General features: G+C 34.5%; 1 protein-coding gene across 1 annotated transcript in view; it reads right to left on the reverse strand.

The window, feature by feature from the left end:
• Positions 1-14,898, reverse strand: part of cnksr2a (connector enhancer of kinase suppressor of Ras 2a) — a 100,267-nt gene that overhangs the window by 37,578 nt on the left and 47,791 nt on the right. The window contains exons 4-8 of the mRNA XM_067377746.1: positions 14,471-14,558; positions 8,254-8,295; positions 4,876-4,995; positions 3,753-3,812; positions 787-855 (exon numbers count right to left, since the gene is read on the reverse strand). Of these exons, the coding sequence (XP_067233847.1) occupies positions 787-855; positions 3,753-3,812; positions 4,876-4,995; positions 8,254-8,295; positions 14,471-14,558 (379 nt within the window). The remainder of the gene's footprint in view (positions 1-786; positions 856-3,752; positions 3,813-4,875; positions 4,996-8,253; positions 8,296-14,470; positions 14,559-14,898) is intronic.

A 14,898-nucleotide genomic window follows, 5' to 3' on the forward strand; every position in this document is an offset into this window, starting at 1 on the left:
ATACGCAGAAAAAAGCTCTTTATCAAGTCTTTGAAGGCAACTGCACAGGAGTACCTGGAGGACCTATTGACACACTCCATATAAAAAAAATAAATAAATCACTTAAACACAACCATCCTTAAAAACAAACTCCACTGTCCTTCATTTAAAGCCTCTTATGCCCTTTAAACACCCTCCAGTTTCACTTAAAAATGCCATAACACACTTAATCAGCATTGTGAATTTAGTCAAATTGGAATATAGTTGCCCCAGTCCTAGAAATGAGCTGAAAATACATCAAGTAATACTTGAAATATGTTTGAAACCTCTTGGTGCTTTAACAAGGACACGTTAAAGCTCTTAAATTCAAATGGAACTCATTTCAGTCCCATAATTCCATACACAATCACGGAGGAAGGTGGCAACTGCTGTTGAATGCCAAGTGAGACTTGCATACATAGGGGAAAATAACTGATGGATGAATGAATGGATGGATGATAAAATATAAATATAAATATAAATGAGCCTAATGGATTGAATGACTAAAGGCATCTTTACACAGCTGAGTTAAGGCTGCTCTGTGCCTGCTCAAAATTCTGTGTAAAGACGCAATGCAGCATAAAAGCCAGACTAAATTCCTGCACTGATCCAACTCAGCCCCTAGTAAAACAATATGCAGTTTAAATTGTTGTGTTAATGCATTTATGCCACCACTGAGCACCATTAAACAGTCTGTGTAAAGATACCTAATTGCCATTTCAGAAGCGCTTCTGTGCCACATTTGGCATAAGAAAGACTGACACTCACCACTGTCTGATGGTTCACCTGGATGACCTCATCACCTGCGTGAATCTTTTTACAGCGATCTGCTGGAGACTAAGAAAGAGATATGAAGATATAAAAAGACAGAATAGATGGGAAATAAATAAATGTCAAATAAAAAATACGTACTGCAAAATTATAAGTATTGCATTTACATCTAAGCATTTGGTAGATGTTTTTACCCAAACAATACACTGCATTTAAGGTATACTTTCCCGGTCAAAAATACGGAATAATTAAAGGGATAGTTGAATGAAAAAAATCCATCAATTACTCATCCTCATGTCATTCCAAACCTGTAACACTTTTGCTTATCTTCGAAACACAAATAAAGATATATTATATGGTAGTCCATGCAACTACCACTTTGATGCTTCAAAAAATTCATCAAGAGATTGTAAAACTAATCCATATGAATTGACCTTTCGCCGGGAGTTTGATTGACAAGCGATCTAACCAATCAGAACGCCGCATCCGTCATTTTGTCTGACAAAGCAGCCAGTAGTTAAAAGATTAACCTCGGTGGAGTTAAACTTGAAAAATGGTATGTATTGACATCTTTCCGTGTTTGAAACAACATTCATTCTCATGTTCATGGACTAATAGGAAGAGATGATCGGTTTTTACGAGCGGTTGAGCTGAGGATCTACAGCAATCTGTCACGACCATGGTCACGACACATTAAAGAGCAACAAAACGGTTTTTATTGTTTGAATTTTTTTAATAACTAAACGGTTTGAAAGCTGGGACTTTGTTTAATATCATAAGTAACCTGCTCTGTCTTGTCTGTCGATGTGTGGTCAGTATCCTCTTTGTTCCGCGATGTATTTTTCACTGCGTGTGGAGTGACAGCGCCACGGCTTGTCGGACAAAGCAACAGTAACTAAGGGGGGCTGGGCTCGGCGAAAGGCTAATTGAGAGGTTTAGTCCATCTTTCTAGAGACTTGATCGTTTTATGATGAACAGACAGAATGTATGCTTTTATTAAAGGGTTAGTTCACCCAAAAATGAAAATTCTGTCATTTATTACTTACCCTCATGCCGTTTCACACCCTTAAGACCTTCGTTCATCTTCGGAACACAAATTAAGATATTTTACTTGAAATCCGATAGCTCCGTAAGGCCTCCATAGGAAGCAATGTCACTTCCTCTCTCAAGATCCATAAAGGTACTAAAAACATATTTAAATCAGTTCATGCGAGTACAGTGGTTCAATATTGATATTATAAAGCGACGAGAATATTTTTGGAGCGCCAAAAATAACAAAATAACGACTTATTTAGTGATGGCCGATTTCAAAACACTGCTTCAGGAATCATCAGAGCACAGTGAATCAGTGTGTCGAATCTGCTGTTCGGAGCGCCAAAGTCACGTGATTTCAGCCGTTGGCAGTTTGATTCACTTGTGCTTCCTGAAGCAGTGTTTTGAAATCAGCCATCACTAAAAGTCAATAAAAGTCGTTATTTTGTTTTTTTGGCGCTCCAAAAATATTCTCGTCGCTTTATAATATTAATATTGAACCACTGTACTCACATGAACCGATTTAAATATGTTTTTAGTACCTTTATGGATCTTGAGAGAGGAAATGACATGGCTTCCTATGGAAGCCATCGGATTTTAACTAAAATATCTTAATTTGTTCTGAAGATTAACGAAGGTCTTACGTGTGTGGAACGACATGAGGTTGAGTAATAAATAACAGAATTTTCATTTTTGGGTGAACTAACCCTTTAACATTCATCAGCAAACATAAAAAGAAGCTCAACCAAACCTGCTTGAGGACTGAGAACAAACCTCATTGGTTCTTGCTAGAATGAAGGCTAAACCGCTCGATTCATATGGATTAGTTTTATGATCTCTTTATGAACTTTTTGAAGCGTCAGAGTAGTTAGTTGCATGTACTGTCAATGAAGGGACAAGTATCTCGAAGATTTCAATAAAATATCTTCATTTGTGTGCCGAAGACAAATGAAAATCTTGTTGGGCTGCATTTATTAGATTCAAAATACTTTAAAAACAGTAATATATTATGAGATTTTATTACAATTTAAATATATTAATATATTTTAAAATGTAATTTATTCCTGTCTTCAGTGTCACATGATCCTTCAGAAATCATTCTAATATACTGATTTGGCTCAAAAACATTTAAAAAAAAAAAATCTCAAATTTTTGACCAGTAGTGTACATTTTATCAGTTTATGCATTCCCTGGGAATTGAACCCATTACCTTTATGTTGCCTGCACCATGCCCTACTGTTAAAGATACTGGAATTGCATCATAAAAGCAGTCTGGTATTCTAATTATATTGTAACTTGTTTATATTTAGGATATCATGGTTATAGTGTACTGTAAATAAAAAAAAAAACAATGAGCATAGAGCAGAGATACAAAATGAATGTGGATAGAATAGCTCTTGATAATTCGATGGGAAATGAGATCATGTTGAAATCTCAGACTTCTGAATCTGCACACTTTAGTATCATGTCAAATCTGAGCACACATCTCTTCTAAAACTCTAGAGGAGACATGCGATCAAGAGTTAAATCTGAGAAACCTCCATTTGTCTGAGAAATCTCTGTTTGTTATCAATTTAATCCCAGTGTGGTCTAGGAGATGCAATTGATATATGACATATGAAATATATATTGTGCCTTTTCTTTTCTATGGGGACTCTATATTGCAGTATACCGGGTGATTTCCACCCACTATTAGAGCTACAACAAAAACTAAGAGCTTTCAGTCACATGATCAGTGGATCTTTATTTAGAGCACTCCTGTCTGCATAGCTCTCTCTTTCTCTCTCTCTCTCTCCCGCTCTGTGGTTTGATCATGTGCAGTAATAGCTGTACAATCAATTGCTGAGTTTTATTCGTTTTATCTGCAGCATACTGGACATTATAAAGACACATGAATTGGAGCACACACAATAACACTGACTGGCTCTTACCCCCTCTGTGGTTCCTGTGATAACATGAAGTCCATCATATGTGGATTTGATGTACATTCCCTTAAGATATGAGACAAAGGAAAAGAATAATAGACTATAATGAATAACCTCTTCATTTCTTCCTCTTTCTGTCTCATACACACATTAAAGAGCACTTCATCTAGTTTATTCAAGTGCATATAGAGAAGTGAAATTATATCAAATATCAACACAAGCAAGCATACACACACACACACACACATATCGCTCATTAGGACAAAGATCAGTGTTGGGGAATGACTTTCAAACTGTTTGCCAAGCTATACAAGTTACTTATAATTACAATTAGTGAAGCTACAGTCAAGCTAAAAAACTACACTTAAGCTCTTAATGTGGCAATATCTTTAATAGACTACCATTGAAAAGTTGGGTGTGGTAAGAATTTTTAATGTTTTTGAAAGGAGTCTCTTATGCTAATCAAGGCAGTATTTATTTGATCAAAAATATTGTAAATACAGTAACAGTGAAATATTATTACCATTTAAAATAATCGTTTTCTGTTTTAATATCTATTTTCAAATGTAATTTATTCCTGGTATGCTGAATTTTCAGCATCATTACTTCAGTCTTCAGTGTCACATGATCCTTCAGAAATCATTCTAATATGCTGATTTGCTGTTGAAGAAACATTTTATATTATTATCAATGTTGAAAACATGTTGAAAATACTTTTGGTGGAAATCAGGATTTTCATCAGGATTCTTTGATGAATAGTAAGTTCAAAAGAACAGCATTATTTAAACAGAAATCTTTTATAACATTATCAATATCTTTCCTGTCACTTTTGATCAATTTAATGCATCCTTGCTGAATAAAAGTATTGATTTCTTTCAAAAAATAAAATCTTACAGACCCCAATCTTTTGAACGGTAGTAGATAAATTATCAGATAATCTGATTTATTTTTACAAAAGTATTTATCAATCACAATTAGTGTGACAGCATTAACACTAAGTTATGAACAAATACATTTTCATTTACAAAAAAAACCTACAGTAATTTAAATAACTAAATTAAAATCATAGTGATAAACAGCAGTAATTAGAACAGCGGTCAGTAGCAATGTACAGTATAAATGATCTTACCAGACCCTCTGTAGGTTTAATATTAGCCAGCTGAACCACCTCCAGATGTGCCGACTGGGAGACCAGGGGGTCTGACGACAGTGAGATGATGTGGTCACATACTCCAGATAATGTCTTACACTTCAGAAAGAGAAAAAGAGAGAGCATATAAATTCTTTTCTGCTCTGGGTGATCATTTATTACATATAACTCAGCTTCATATATATGATCAAATTTAGGTTTAATGTCCCGTGATCACAGAATGCAGAAGTCAATGTTTGTGTTGGGGAAAGTTACTTTTAAAAGTAATGTGTTACATTATTGTGTTACTCCCAAAAAGTAACTAATTGCGTCACTTTGTTACCTTTAATGAAAAGTAATGTGTTATGTTACTTTTGCATTACTTTTTCTCACCTGGGCTGGGCTTGCTTGTTTGTTTTTAATATCAAAAAAGTTCTATTTTTGGCAAATGTAAAGACCCTTTTACACCATAAGTGAAATGAATAAGCCTCAGGCTGAAGGAAATGCAAATTGATGCCTGCCTTGTATAGAGGGCGTAACTCAAACAAACCTTACTGTGCTGCCATTCTGGACTGCAGAAGAATTTCTTCAGCAATAATATATATATTTTTAAATTAAACACAAATGTAATGTTTATCTAAAGTCATTTATGCTTATTAAAATGGTTGAATTGCATCATCAAATGTCTGCATCAAAGACATTTGTTAATAAAATGAGAAAGTATATTTGTGTTATTTAACATATTTAATTATTACAGGTTTGCATATAATATTCTGAGTTTGCATTATACTGTTTTCAATTAATTTTAAGGAAGACTGAATCTGTTTTGTGCAAATAAGTAAATGCATGCTCACTTTTAGTCTAGAAACGTCATGAAACACTAGATGGCGCAGGCTGATAGGTCCTTATGTCAATTTGACAGCTAGCTAGCATCGTTATTTACATAGCGCAGCTGATTGGTTGCTGTTGCATCAGCGGACAATGAGCCACACCTCAAAATTTTAATACTAGTAGTGTTTGCTGTTAGCAGTCTGCGGCGTGCTTTCAAAAAACCCTCCAGCTTCCCCAGCTCCGCCTGTATAGATCTGCTAGGGGGTTATTTTATGTATGTTATGTGTGCAGCAGCAGCATGTCTTACATGCTTACAGCAGCATGACTGTGAGTGTTTTGGCAGTAGCAAGTCTTTGTACTTGATCTGCAACAGCAGCAGCATAGCAAATCTATTCTATAGACCAAATAAATTAACATTGCCATATCTATTACCATGCCAGTCTCTCCAAGATCATGACAGAACTACAACAACCATCATGTTTACTTGCGTCACTTATTTGAAAAAGTAACTAGGATATTTTGTTGTAAATTTAAAAGTAATGTTATTTTACTAGTCACTTGAAAAAAATAATCTAATTATGTAACTAGCGCAACACGGTTAGCAACTGCCTAGCAACCAGCTAGAAAACCTTAGTCCCAACCATGTAGCAACCTACCATCCTATCTAGCCACTAAATCTGTCTACTTATCTCTCTACCTATCTATCTCCTGTACTAATCATTCTACCAACCTACATAAAGTACTGTACCTATCTAGTGCCATGTTGAAAGGCACACTGTCATTAAGATATGATACTAATTGCTACTGGATTTGCAAAAAGTGCACCTGGATTTCTCTGCTTAGCATTTCTGTAGGTATACTGCAGATTCATATTTGCATTTTAGGTCCTGTAGCACTTCAATTCACTTTGTTATGGTTTCATCTCTCGCTCAGCTTCTGCTTTCATCTGGTGTCATTGGTGTGTTTGTTTCTCCTCCTACAGTCAGTAACTGAGGTTGGGTGGTGCTGGAAAATGAAATCTGCTGCTAGCAGGCGCAATGTGAAGGTATTTATAGCTGTGGGACTCAGTGAGAATGACAGCTGTGCCCAGCCCAGCAGTCTGTGGCGACAACAGGACCTGCCACACACACTGCTGTGCGCTAGTGTGTATGAGACAGGAATCTCACAAAGAGCCTTGATGTGGGTCTCCTGTGACTGCAATGGGAGCTTCACCTCAGGGCCTGTAGTAGCATAATACATGTTTACTAAATGACGTCCACTCACTGGTCATGTTATCTGACGATTTTACAGTAACAAATGTAAAACACTTAAATAAAGAATCACGTCTTTTACAATTCATAAAAGCCATCCCTAAAATGTATTTCAATGTTAAATTAAAAGCCTGAGATCCCTGCACCCAAAAAAACAAAACTAAACAAAAACAAACAAACAAACAAAAAAATCCTTCATGGAATTTGTGAAAGAATTCTTTGTTTGAATCAGTTCTTTTCAATGATTCGGTCAAAAATAAAAAAATAAAAAAATAAAATAAAATAAAATAAAATAAAATAAAATAAAATAAAATAAAATAAAATAAAATAAAATAAAATAAAATAAAATAAAATAAAATAAAATAAAATAAGCAGGCATTAAAAATGGTTCTTATCTATAAAAAAGAACTATCAATGATTCGGTCAAAATGTATAAAATAAAATAAAATAAAATAAAATAAAGCAGGCATTAAAAATGGTTCTTATCTATAAAAAAGAACTATCAATGATTTGGTCAAAATGTATAAAATAAAATAAAATGAACAAATAAAATAAAATAAATTCAAGTAGGCATTAAAATGGTTCTTATCTATAAACGAAATGTCTATTCTCATCACTATGCGGTCCAACAATCAGTAAGGAGTTTACATTTTATTGATAATTTGGTTTGGAAAAGGTTCTGTATTGGCAGGGAGTTGTTTAAATATAATATAATATAATATAATATAATATAATATAATATAATATAATATAATATAATATAATATAATATAATATAATATAATATAATATAATATAATATAATATAATATATTTTTTCCTCAAAGAGGCCTTAAAATGGTTCTTTACTGGAAAAAAAAGAGTAAGAGCACCAAACTAAAACGCATACATTTATAACTGTGAGAAATACTGTTATTTAATGTAATACTAGATCTGTTTTTATTACTACTACTACTACTGCAAAAAAAAAAAAAAAAAGGAAGGTTCTTTGGAGGCAAAAAGACAGGGACTATGGCGAACACTTCTGAACGATGATTCAAATGAATCAGTTTTCTGAATGCATCATTGATATGAACTACATTTAAACGTCTATTTACGTCACAGTGGTTATAAAATCAGTCAAGCGTTACATTTTGTCTATCACCCAGAAAAAACATGCAGAGAGAGTATGTGTATGAGCATCCTCACGGTTCTTCCTGTAAATGAAGAAATGGGGGCAGAGCTCACAGGAGAAACATTAGAGCTCATTATCAGCCTCATATTGCAGCGTTTAAAAAAAAAGAAGAGAAACACTTACCACATGGAGGATCTTATTTTCAGTTTCATAGACGGTGCAGTCCTGTGAAGAGGAGAGGTAAGATATTACTGTCATTTTAAACAGTTTAGGCCTCTCACGTACACACTCACCCACACAGAGCGCTTGAAAAAACATTTACTGAGCAAAGTATCTCTGCAGATGGGATAATCTTCCAAACAGCTGGGTCACTGTGTTCAGAAATGTCTTTTTCTCTCTCTGTCAGATGCTGATCTAATGTGGGAAGGTTGAACAGAGGAGAGCCCCAGGCGCAATTTAACATTCAGGCTCTGATGGAGACATTTCAAGGAGCTCCTGAGGTTCCCCGCTGGGGGCCAGGACTGCTGTGAAAGTTCATGGAAAAATAGCAAATCTGAAGTATGATTGTGTTTGTGCAGGTGTCATATACAGTGCATTAAGACCTACAAGGAGTGTATACATACACATAGACAAATGTAGAGGAAATTTCTCAGTTATTTGATCACAAACAGATCATTGTACATTGACTGTTATTATTATAACTTGACACTATATGTGTCTACACTGGAAGTAACTGACAGTTTAAGGTGGTCTATACAGTTGTTGAAGCTGCACATTCAGAATGTTCAAAATTTAAAGAAATTCTAAGCTTTATTTTCAATTAAAATCCAAAAGCGCTTTGAATTAAGTATTTTAGAATAATTATACTATACCAAAGACTATAGAATAACACAAGACGCATCACTCGTATTATTATGAATGGGAGAAAGTGCAACAGGCAATATGGCGGAATAAGTCCCGCCTTCTAAAAAAGAGCCAATCGAGCGTTAAGTAACAAAATGTATGAGACAGTTGTTGTCAGATTTCATTGGCGATTTCAAATATGAAATTTAATAAAAAGCTTTTCAAACAGCTTTGGAGAATTTGATGTTTCCCCATTCAAAGAGATAAGAGCTGCACTTGCATGCCCAAGAAGCGTTTCAAAGATGGCCGCCGACTGAAATGACTTGTCTTAGAGGGATAGTTCTTCAGAAAGAAATTCTGTCATCATTCTGTCATCATCATCTTCCTTTGCGTTCAACAGAGCAAAGAAATTTATATAGGTTTGGAACAACTTGAGGGGGAGTAAATGATGGCAGAATTTTCATTTTTGGGTGAACTATCCCTTTAAAGGGACTTTGACTATACTACTGTTCACTACTGTTTATTTTTTAAAGAAATTAGTACTTTTATTCAGCAAGGATGCATTAAATTGATCAAGTGTCAGTAAAGAGATTTATAATGTTGCTAAATATTTGTAGTTTAAATGAATGCTGCTCTATTCACCAAAGAATTTAGACATCTGTAATAAACATAATGACACTACTGTCTTTGAAGTTGTTTCATAATTGATGAACTAACATTGACACAGTGATTAAACTGAATTGAATCAACATTGAACTAAACTAAGCTGAATAATAATTATCTTTTGTAGAGCTGCTTTAAAGCTGAATCAAATGTGTTTCATAATTGATGAACTTTACAGCATCAACAGTCATTAAACTGAATTTAAATGTATTGTATACTGTATCGCACTATACAAATAAATGTGACTTGACTTCATTTTTTAGAATCCTGAAAAAAAAGTATCACATTCGCATGAAAATATTAATCATCAAAATGTTTTTTAACACTGATAATAATAACAAATGTTTCTTAACATTCATTTCTTTTCAGAAGGATCATGTGACACCGAAGACTGCATGGAAATTTCACAGGAATAAATTACATTTTAAAATATATTACAATAGAAAACAGTTATGTTAAATTGTAATGATATTTCACAATATTACTGCTTTTACTGTGTTTTTAATCAAATAAATGCAGCCTTGGTGAAAATAAGAGACTTATTTCAAACATCATAAGCGTGTAATGTTTCAATACAAAATTATTTAAATACATAACAAATAAAAACCTTAATCAATTATGAAATTGATAGAAATCATTTAAATATATTTATAGAATAATAAAGACCAAAATAAATCAACAATTTACAATTAATAAAATCTTTTTATTTTAATCAGGTGAGGAAACTAAACTTTGACTGAAGGCATAATGTAACGTTGTTGATTATAATGGAAGTGATTCAATTCTACCACTTTACAGACACCATTGTGACATTTTTAATGAATATGGAATAATTTAGAGCTGTTACATAGTTTTTTTTCTTTTCTTGCAGCAGCCAAGTAAGTTGTTCAATATTCTTAATAGTCCTTTAATATTTCATAAATGGTCATTGTATCATAGGCTATACATCAACCAAAGGACGTGATATAGTTTTCTGCTCATTGAACAAATGTCCATAATAAATGACATTGTCAGGACATTTGGTCCATGGACAGCACAGACAAAACAAGAGCATAAATCCTTGCTTGGCATATATGAATACGTTGAGCATTCATGAAATATTAAAGAAAATGTACTGAAGAAACTGATCTCTGGCCATCAGCCGTCACCATGGCAACACACTCTTGCTTCCTGTATCCACACTGACCTCCCAAACCCAACAATGCCCAGTAGGAGGACATGAATCTCTTTTTCTTTGGTCGTTGAAACTATATGTCTCGGTTCCTGCAGCATCTTAGTGAGAGAGAGATCTTAGTGAGTATTTTTTTGTCATCGTCTTTTGTGCTCTCACCTGCACCTCTTCCCTTTCATCACAATAAAGTAATAACCAGCCCTCACACCTGAGACTCTCGCACAGCAAAAGCCTTGAGAGAGAGAGTGAAAGAAAAGTGTTCCCGGGAAATGAAACCGCATTGATTCACTTCCCTTTCGAGCACCTCTGAGCATCTCCGTACCTATTCTCCAGTGCTGTCACTCAAGCCATGGATCATCACGCAGGATGCCAGTGTGCATATTTATGTGTGTGTGTGTGTGTCATCAGGACTTAAGGTGCACTTAAGATTCATGAATTATCATGTGACAGCATAGTGTTTAAAGAGATAGTTCGCATTAAAAAAATGAAATTGTGTCATTATTTATTCACGCTCATGTTGTTCCAAACCTAAATTCATTCTTCTTTTGAAGAAAATGAACCAAGGACTGGAACTGTCAAAAGTCAATTTTTTTTTTATTGTAACAATAAATCACAATATTATTATTTTTATTTATTTTATTTTTTGATAAAATAAATGCAGCCTTGGTGAGCGTAAGAAATATATATATATATATATATATATATATATATATATATATATATATATATATATATATATATATATATATATAATAAGAGCCTTTTTTATATATTTTTATTTATATATATATATATATATATATATATATGGTTCTTATGCTGTAGTTGGTGAGTCGAACTTAGATTAGTATGATTCATGAACAAATCATTCAGACTGATTTGGAACCTGATCAAATAATTAATTGAAACAATCAGAATTTATTCAAATATTACTAAACATGCCAAAGAGAGCTCTGTGGATGAAGAAATATTTAAATTTTGGTCTGTTTATCCCAAAGCTATCATATGGCTTCGGAAGACTTTTAATATATTTTCAGATGGACACTTTTACGGTGCTTTTAGGTTGCTTCTTTCATTATTTTGGAGTCTGGAGCAGCCACTGACCTTATTCACTTATACAATATTCAATATATTGAAAACATTCATGTTCCATGGAAGAAAGTAATAATTTCTGGAACAACATATAATGATACATTTAAATTTTTAGATAAACCATTACTTTAAATCATGAGAAGACACCACACAGAGCAAAACAGTGAGAGAGAGACACACAAACACAAAAAAACTAAGATGGAGGTAATAGTGATGCCAGCAGGGGGCGCTCATCCATAGAGGCTATATAAGCAAGCAATAATGCACTAATGTAGTAATGAGGATTGTGGTCATTAAAGCTCCTTTAGGTGGTTGACTACAGACTCAGTGGAAGACTACCAGCGACAGGGACCAGGCTAACCATCTTATGCCTTGTCCCTAATGGCACCCTAAACACTCACGGCCTTCCTACGAGTCTGCACTTTCATGACGTAACATCGCTTTGACTGTCGGGAAGAAGTCTGCCACGGGGCTCAGCAAAGGTGCGCATCGAGGGCGCATATCGGCCGCAAAGGGGGCGCTCGCAAGCACCCTTCTGAAGCCTAAAATTGACAAATGGGACACCCTACAGTCTTGTGGACTTAACAGACACGTGCACGTGGCAGCCATTGTAAAAGTGAAAGTGCATAGAAGAATGCCATGTGGGACAGGGCCGTTGTCAAGTGCCCTGGTGGATAAATCAGATGGTCAAGCAGGTTTCTGGAACATAGGCTGGTACAAGATTGTCTACCAGCTCATTCAGGTTCCAACCAGCTGGTAGTCCATCTGGTCAGCTAAACCTGTTTGAATAATCAGCTAATTACCATCTTGGATCAGGTAGAAACCAGCTAGCATGTTCTAAAAAACCTTCCAACTTAAAATGGTTTTATTTGGAAAAAAATAATAAAAGATTTTGCCCTAATCTCACAGGGGCCGATCTGGGAAAAGGACTTCTGCTGGTCCTGAGCGCTCAATACTAGTTGCATTAGTTAAGATTAGACCCAGATCTCTGGCTTCAATGCTGTAATCTGTCCTGGATTAAGAGAGAGTTTGTGAGCAGCACTCAGGCTGAGCTGGCTGTGACAGATTCATCCATTTAATGCTGCTCTTGCTGGCCATGATCCTCTGACCCTACCAAAAATGTTCTGCTGGGTACACACACACACACACACACACACACACACACACTAGCATGCACATCACTGCAGGAGACTCGAATCATTCTCCTTTCTCGTATTTCTCTACAATGGTTATTTCAGACTGATCATGTTTCTCTTCCTATTCCCTAAAGGACTACATTACCCATGATGCATTCAATAACAAATGAGCTGTAGTTCATGATATCCTCATAGTGCGTTTTAAAACCTCTTCATAACATGTGCAATCAGTAATTTTTCATCATTAATGTAATAGAAATTAATATGAGATTGGCGTCAACACAAAGGCATATAACTGTGTTGTCTTGTTAGCTAAACAACATAATTGAGGGTCTTTAAAAGTTTAGTTTAGTTTTTTTTTTTTTTTAAATTAATACCTTTCTACAGTATTTATCAAAGAATCCTAAAAAAAAAGTATTGTGGTTTCCACAAAAGTATTAAGCAGCACAGGTGTTTTCAACATTGATAACAATAATAAATGTTTCTTGAGCACCAAATCAGCATATTTTGAGAATGATCATTTAGAATGATCTGAAGGATCATGTGACACTGATTACATTTAAAATGTAAAATGTAATAATAACGAAAAATAACGAAAATATAACTGTACGTCTCTGAGCAAAACACAGCGGAGTTTCATTTCTGAATCCACGTTTTGAACGAATCGAATGAATGAATGACTCAATGACTTAATCATTAAGACATTTACCGCCACCTACTGGCAGTTTTAGTTTCTTATTTAGGGTATAATTTTATATAAAAGAATATTTCATATTTTCACATTAATAAAAAACATCAAATATATAGTATAGTTCACCCAAAAATGAAAATTCAGTCATCAATTATTCAACTTCATGGTCCAAAAGAGTATGTGTAATAAATTCTTTGTTGAATCAAATAAAATATTTCTTAATGAAGCTACTTTTTGTAATGTCTGTTTGATTCTTTATGACTTTATCTCCCAAATTATCTTTTGGGAGTAAATTCTCAGCCAAATTTGATATGCGATTAATTTGCAATTACTTAGATTAATTAATCGCCATATTATGTAATTAATTAGATTAAAATTTTTAATCGCTCGACAGCCCTAATATATATATAATAAGTTTTAATTTAATAAAAGTAACTATTTTCCAGATCATATAACAATTTTCAATGACAATAAAATACCTACATATTTAATTTTGGAAATGGAAACTTGTGCTGATTTATTTATTTATATATGGAAATATCTATCTATCTGCCTCTATATTTTATGTTTTAGTCCCTCATCATCATATTTAGCAAAAAAGAAAAATCCCTCACTGCACCAATCTCAGCTCTGAAAGTCCTTCTCCACAGCTCGACTAGAGCCATATATGACCTACATAAATATTTCCAAGAATTTCCCCATCTCAAAAATTTTCTTTCCATCAGAAGTGTCAATTCCAACATATTTGTATCATCTCATAGGAGAATGTTTGATCTAGTTGGTTTGATTGATGAATGTCATTACCTGCTGTACTATTGTAGTGAGTTCCAGGCACAGCTGGATCACGTTGTTCCGGGTCACGGAATAATCTGTTACGGCAGCGAACGGTGACCTGCAAAAGAAGTAACACCTGGAATTAACCGTTAGATTATTCTTAAAGCCAGACCCACAAGATAGACAATTTGAGTGTGTGTGTGTGCTTGTAAACTTTAGGTATTTGTTGGTGTGTGCTGCGCTATACGTTATCCCCACTGGTTGTGAATGTACTCCAGACCCAGTTTCTCTCTTCCTGTGAGTGACGGAGTGAATGTGGGTCGTGTGTATTGAGGCTGTGTGCTATATATACAGGGCTGTAGGAACATTGGTTCATCGTTTCCATCCCGTCTCTAAATATTCCTCTAAGACCGCTGGGAACACCAGCTGACGCAAACCCAGAAGCCCCTCACAATTTA

The sequence above is a fragment of the Chanodichthys erythropterus genome, chromosome 23 (genome assembly GCF_024489055.1).
Source record: "Chanodichthys erythropterus isolate Z2021 chromosome 23, ASM2448905v1, whole genome shotgun sequence".
Lineage (NCBI taxonomy): Eukaryota > Metazoa > Chordata > Actinopteri > Cypriniformes > Xenocyprididae > Chanodichthys > Chanodichthys erythropterus.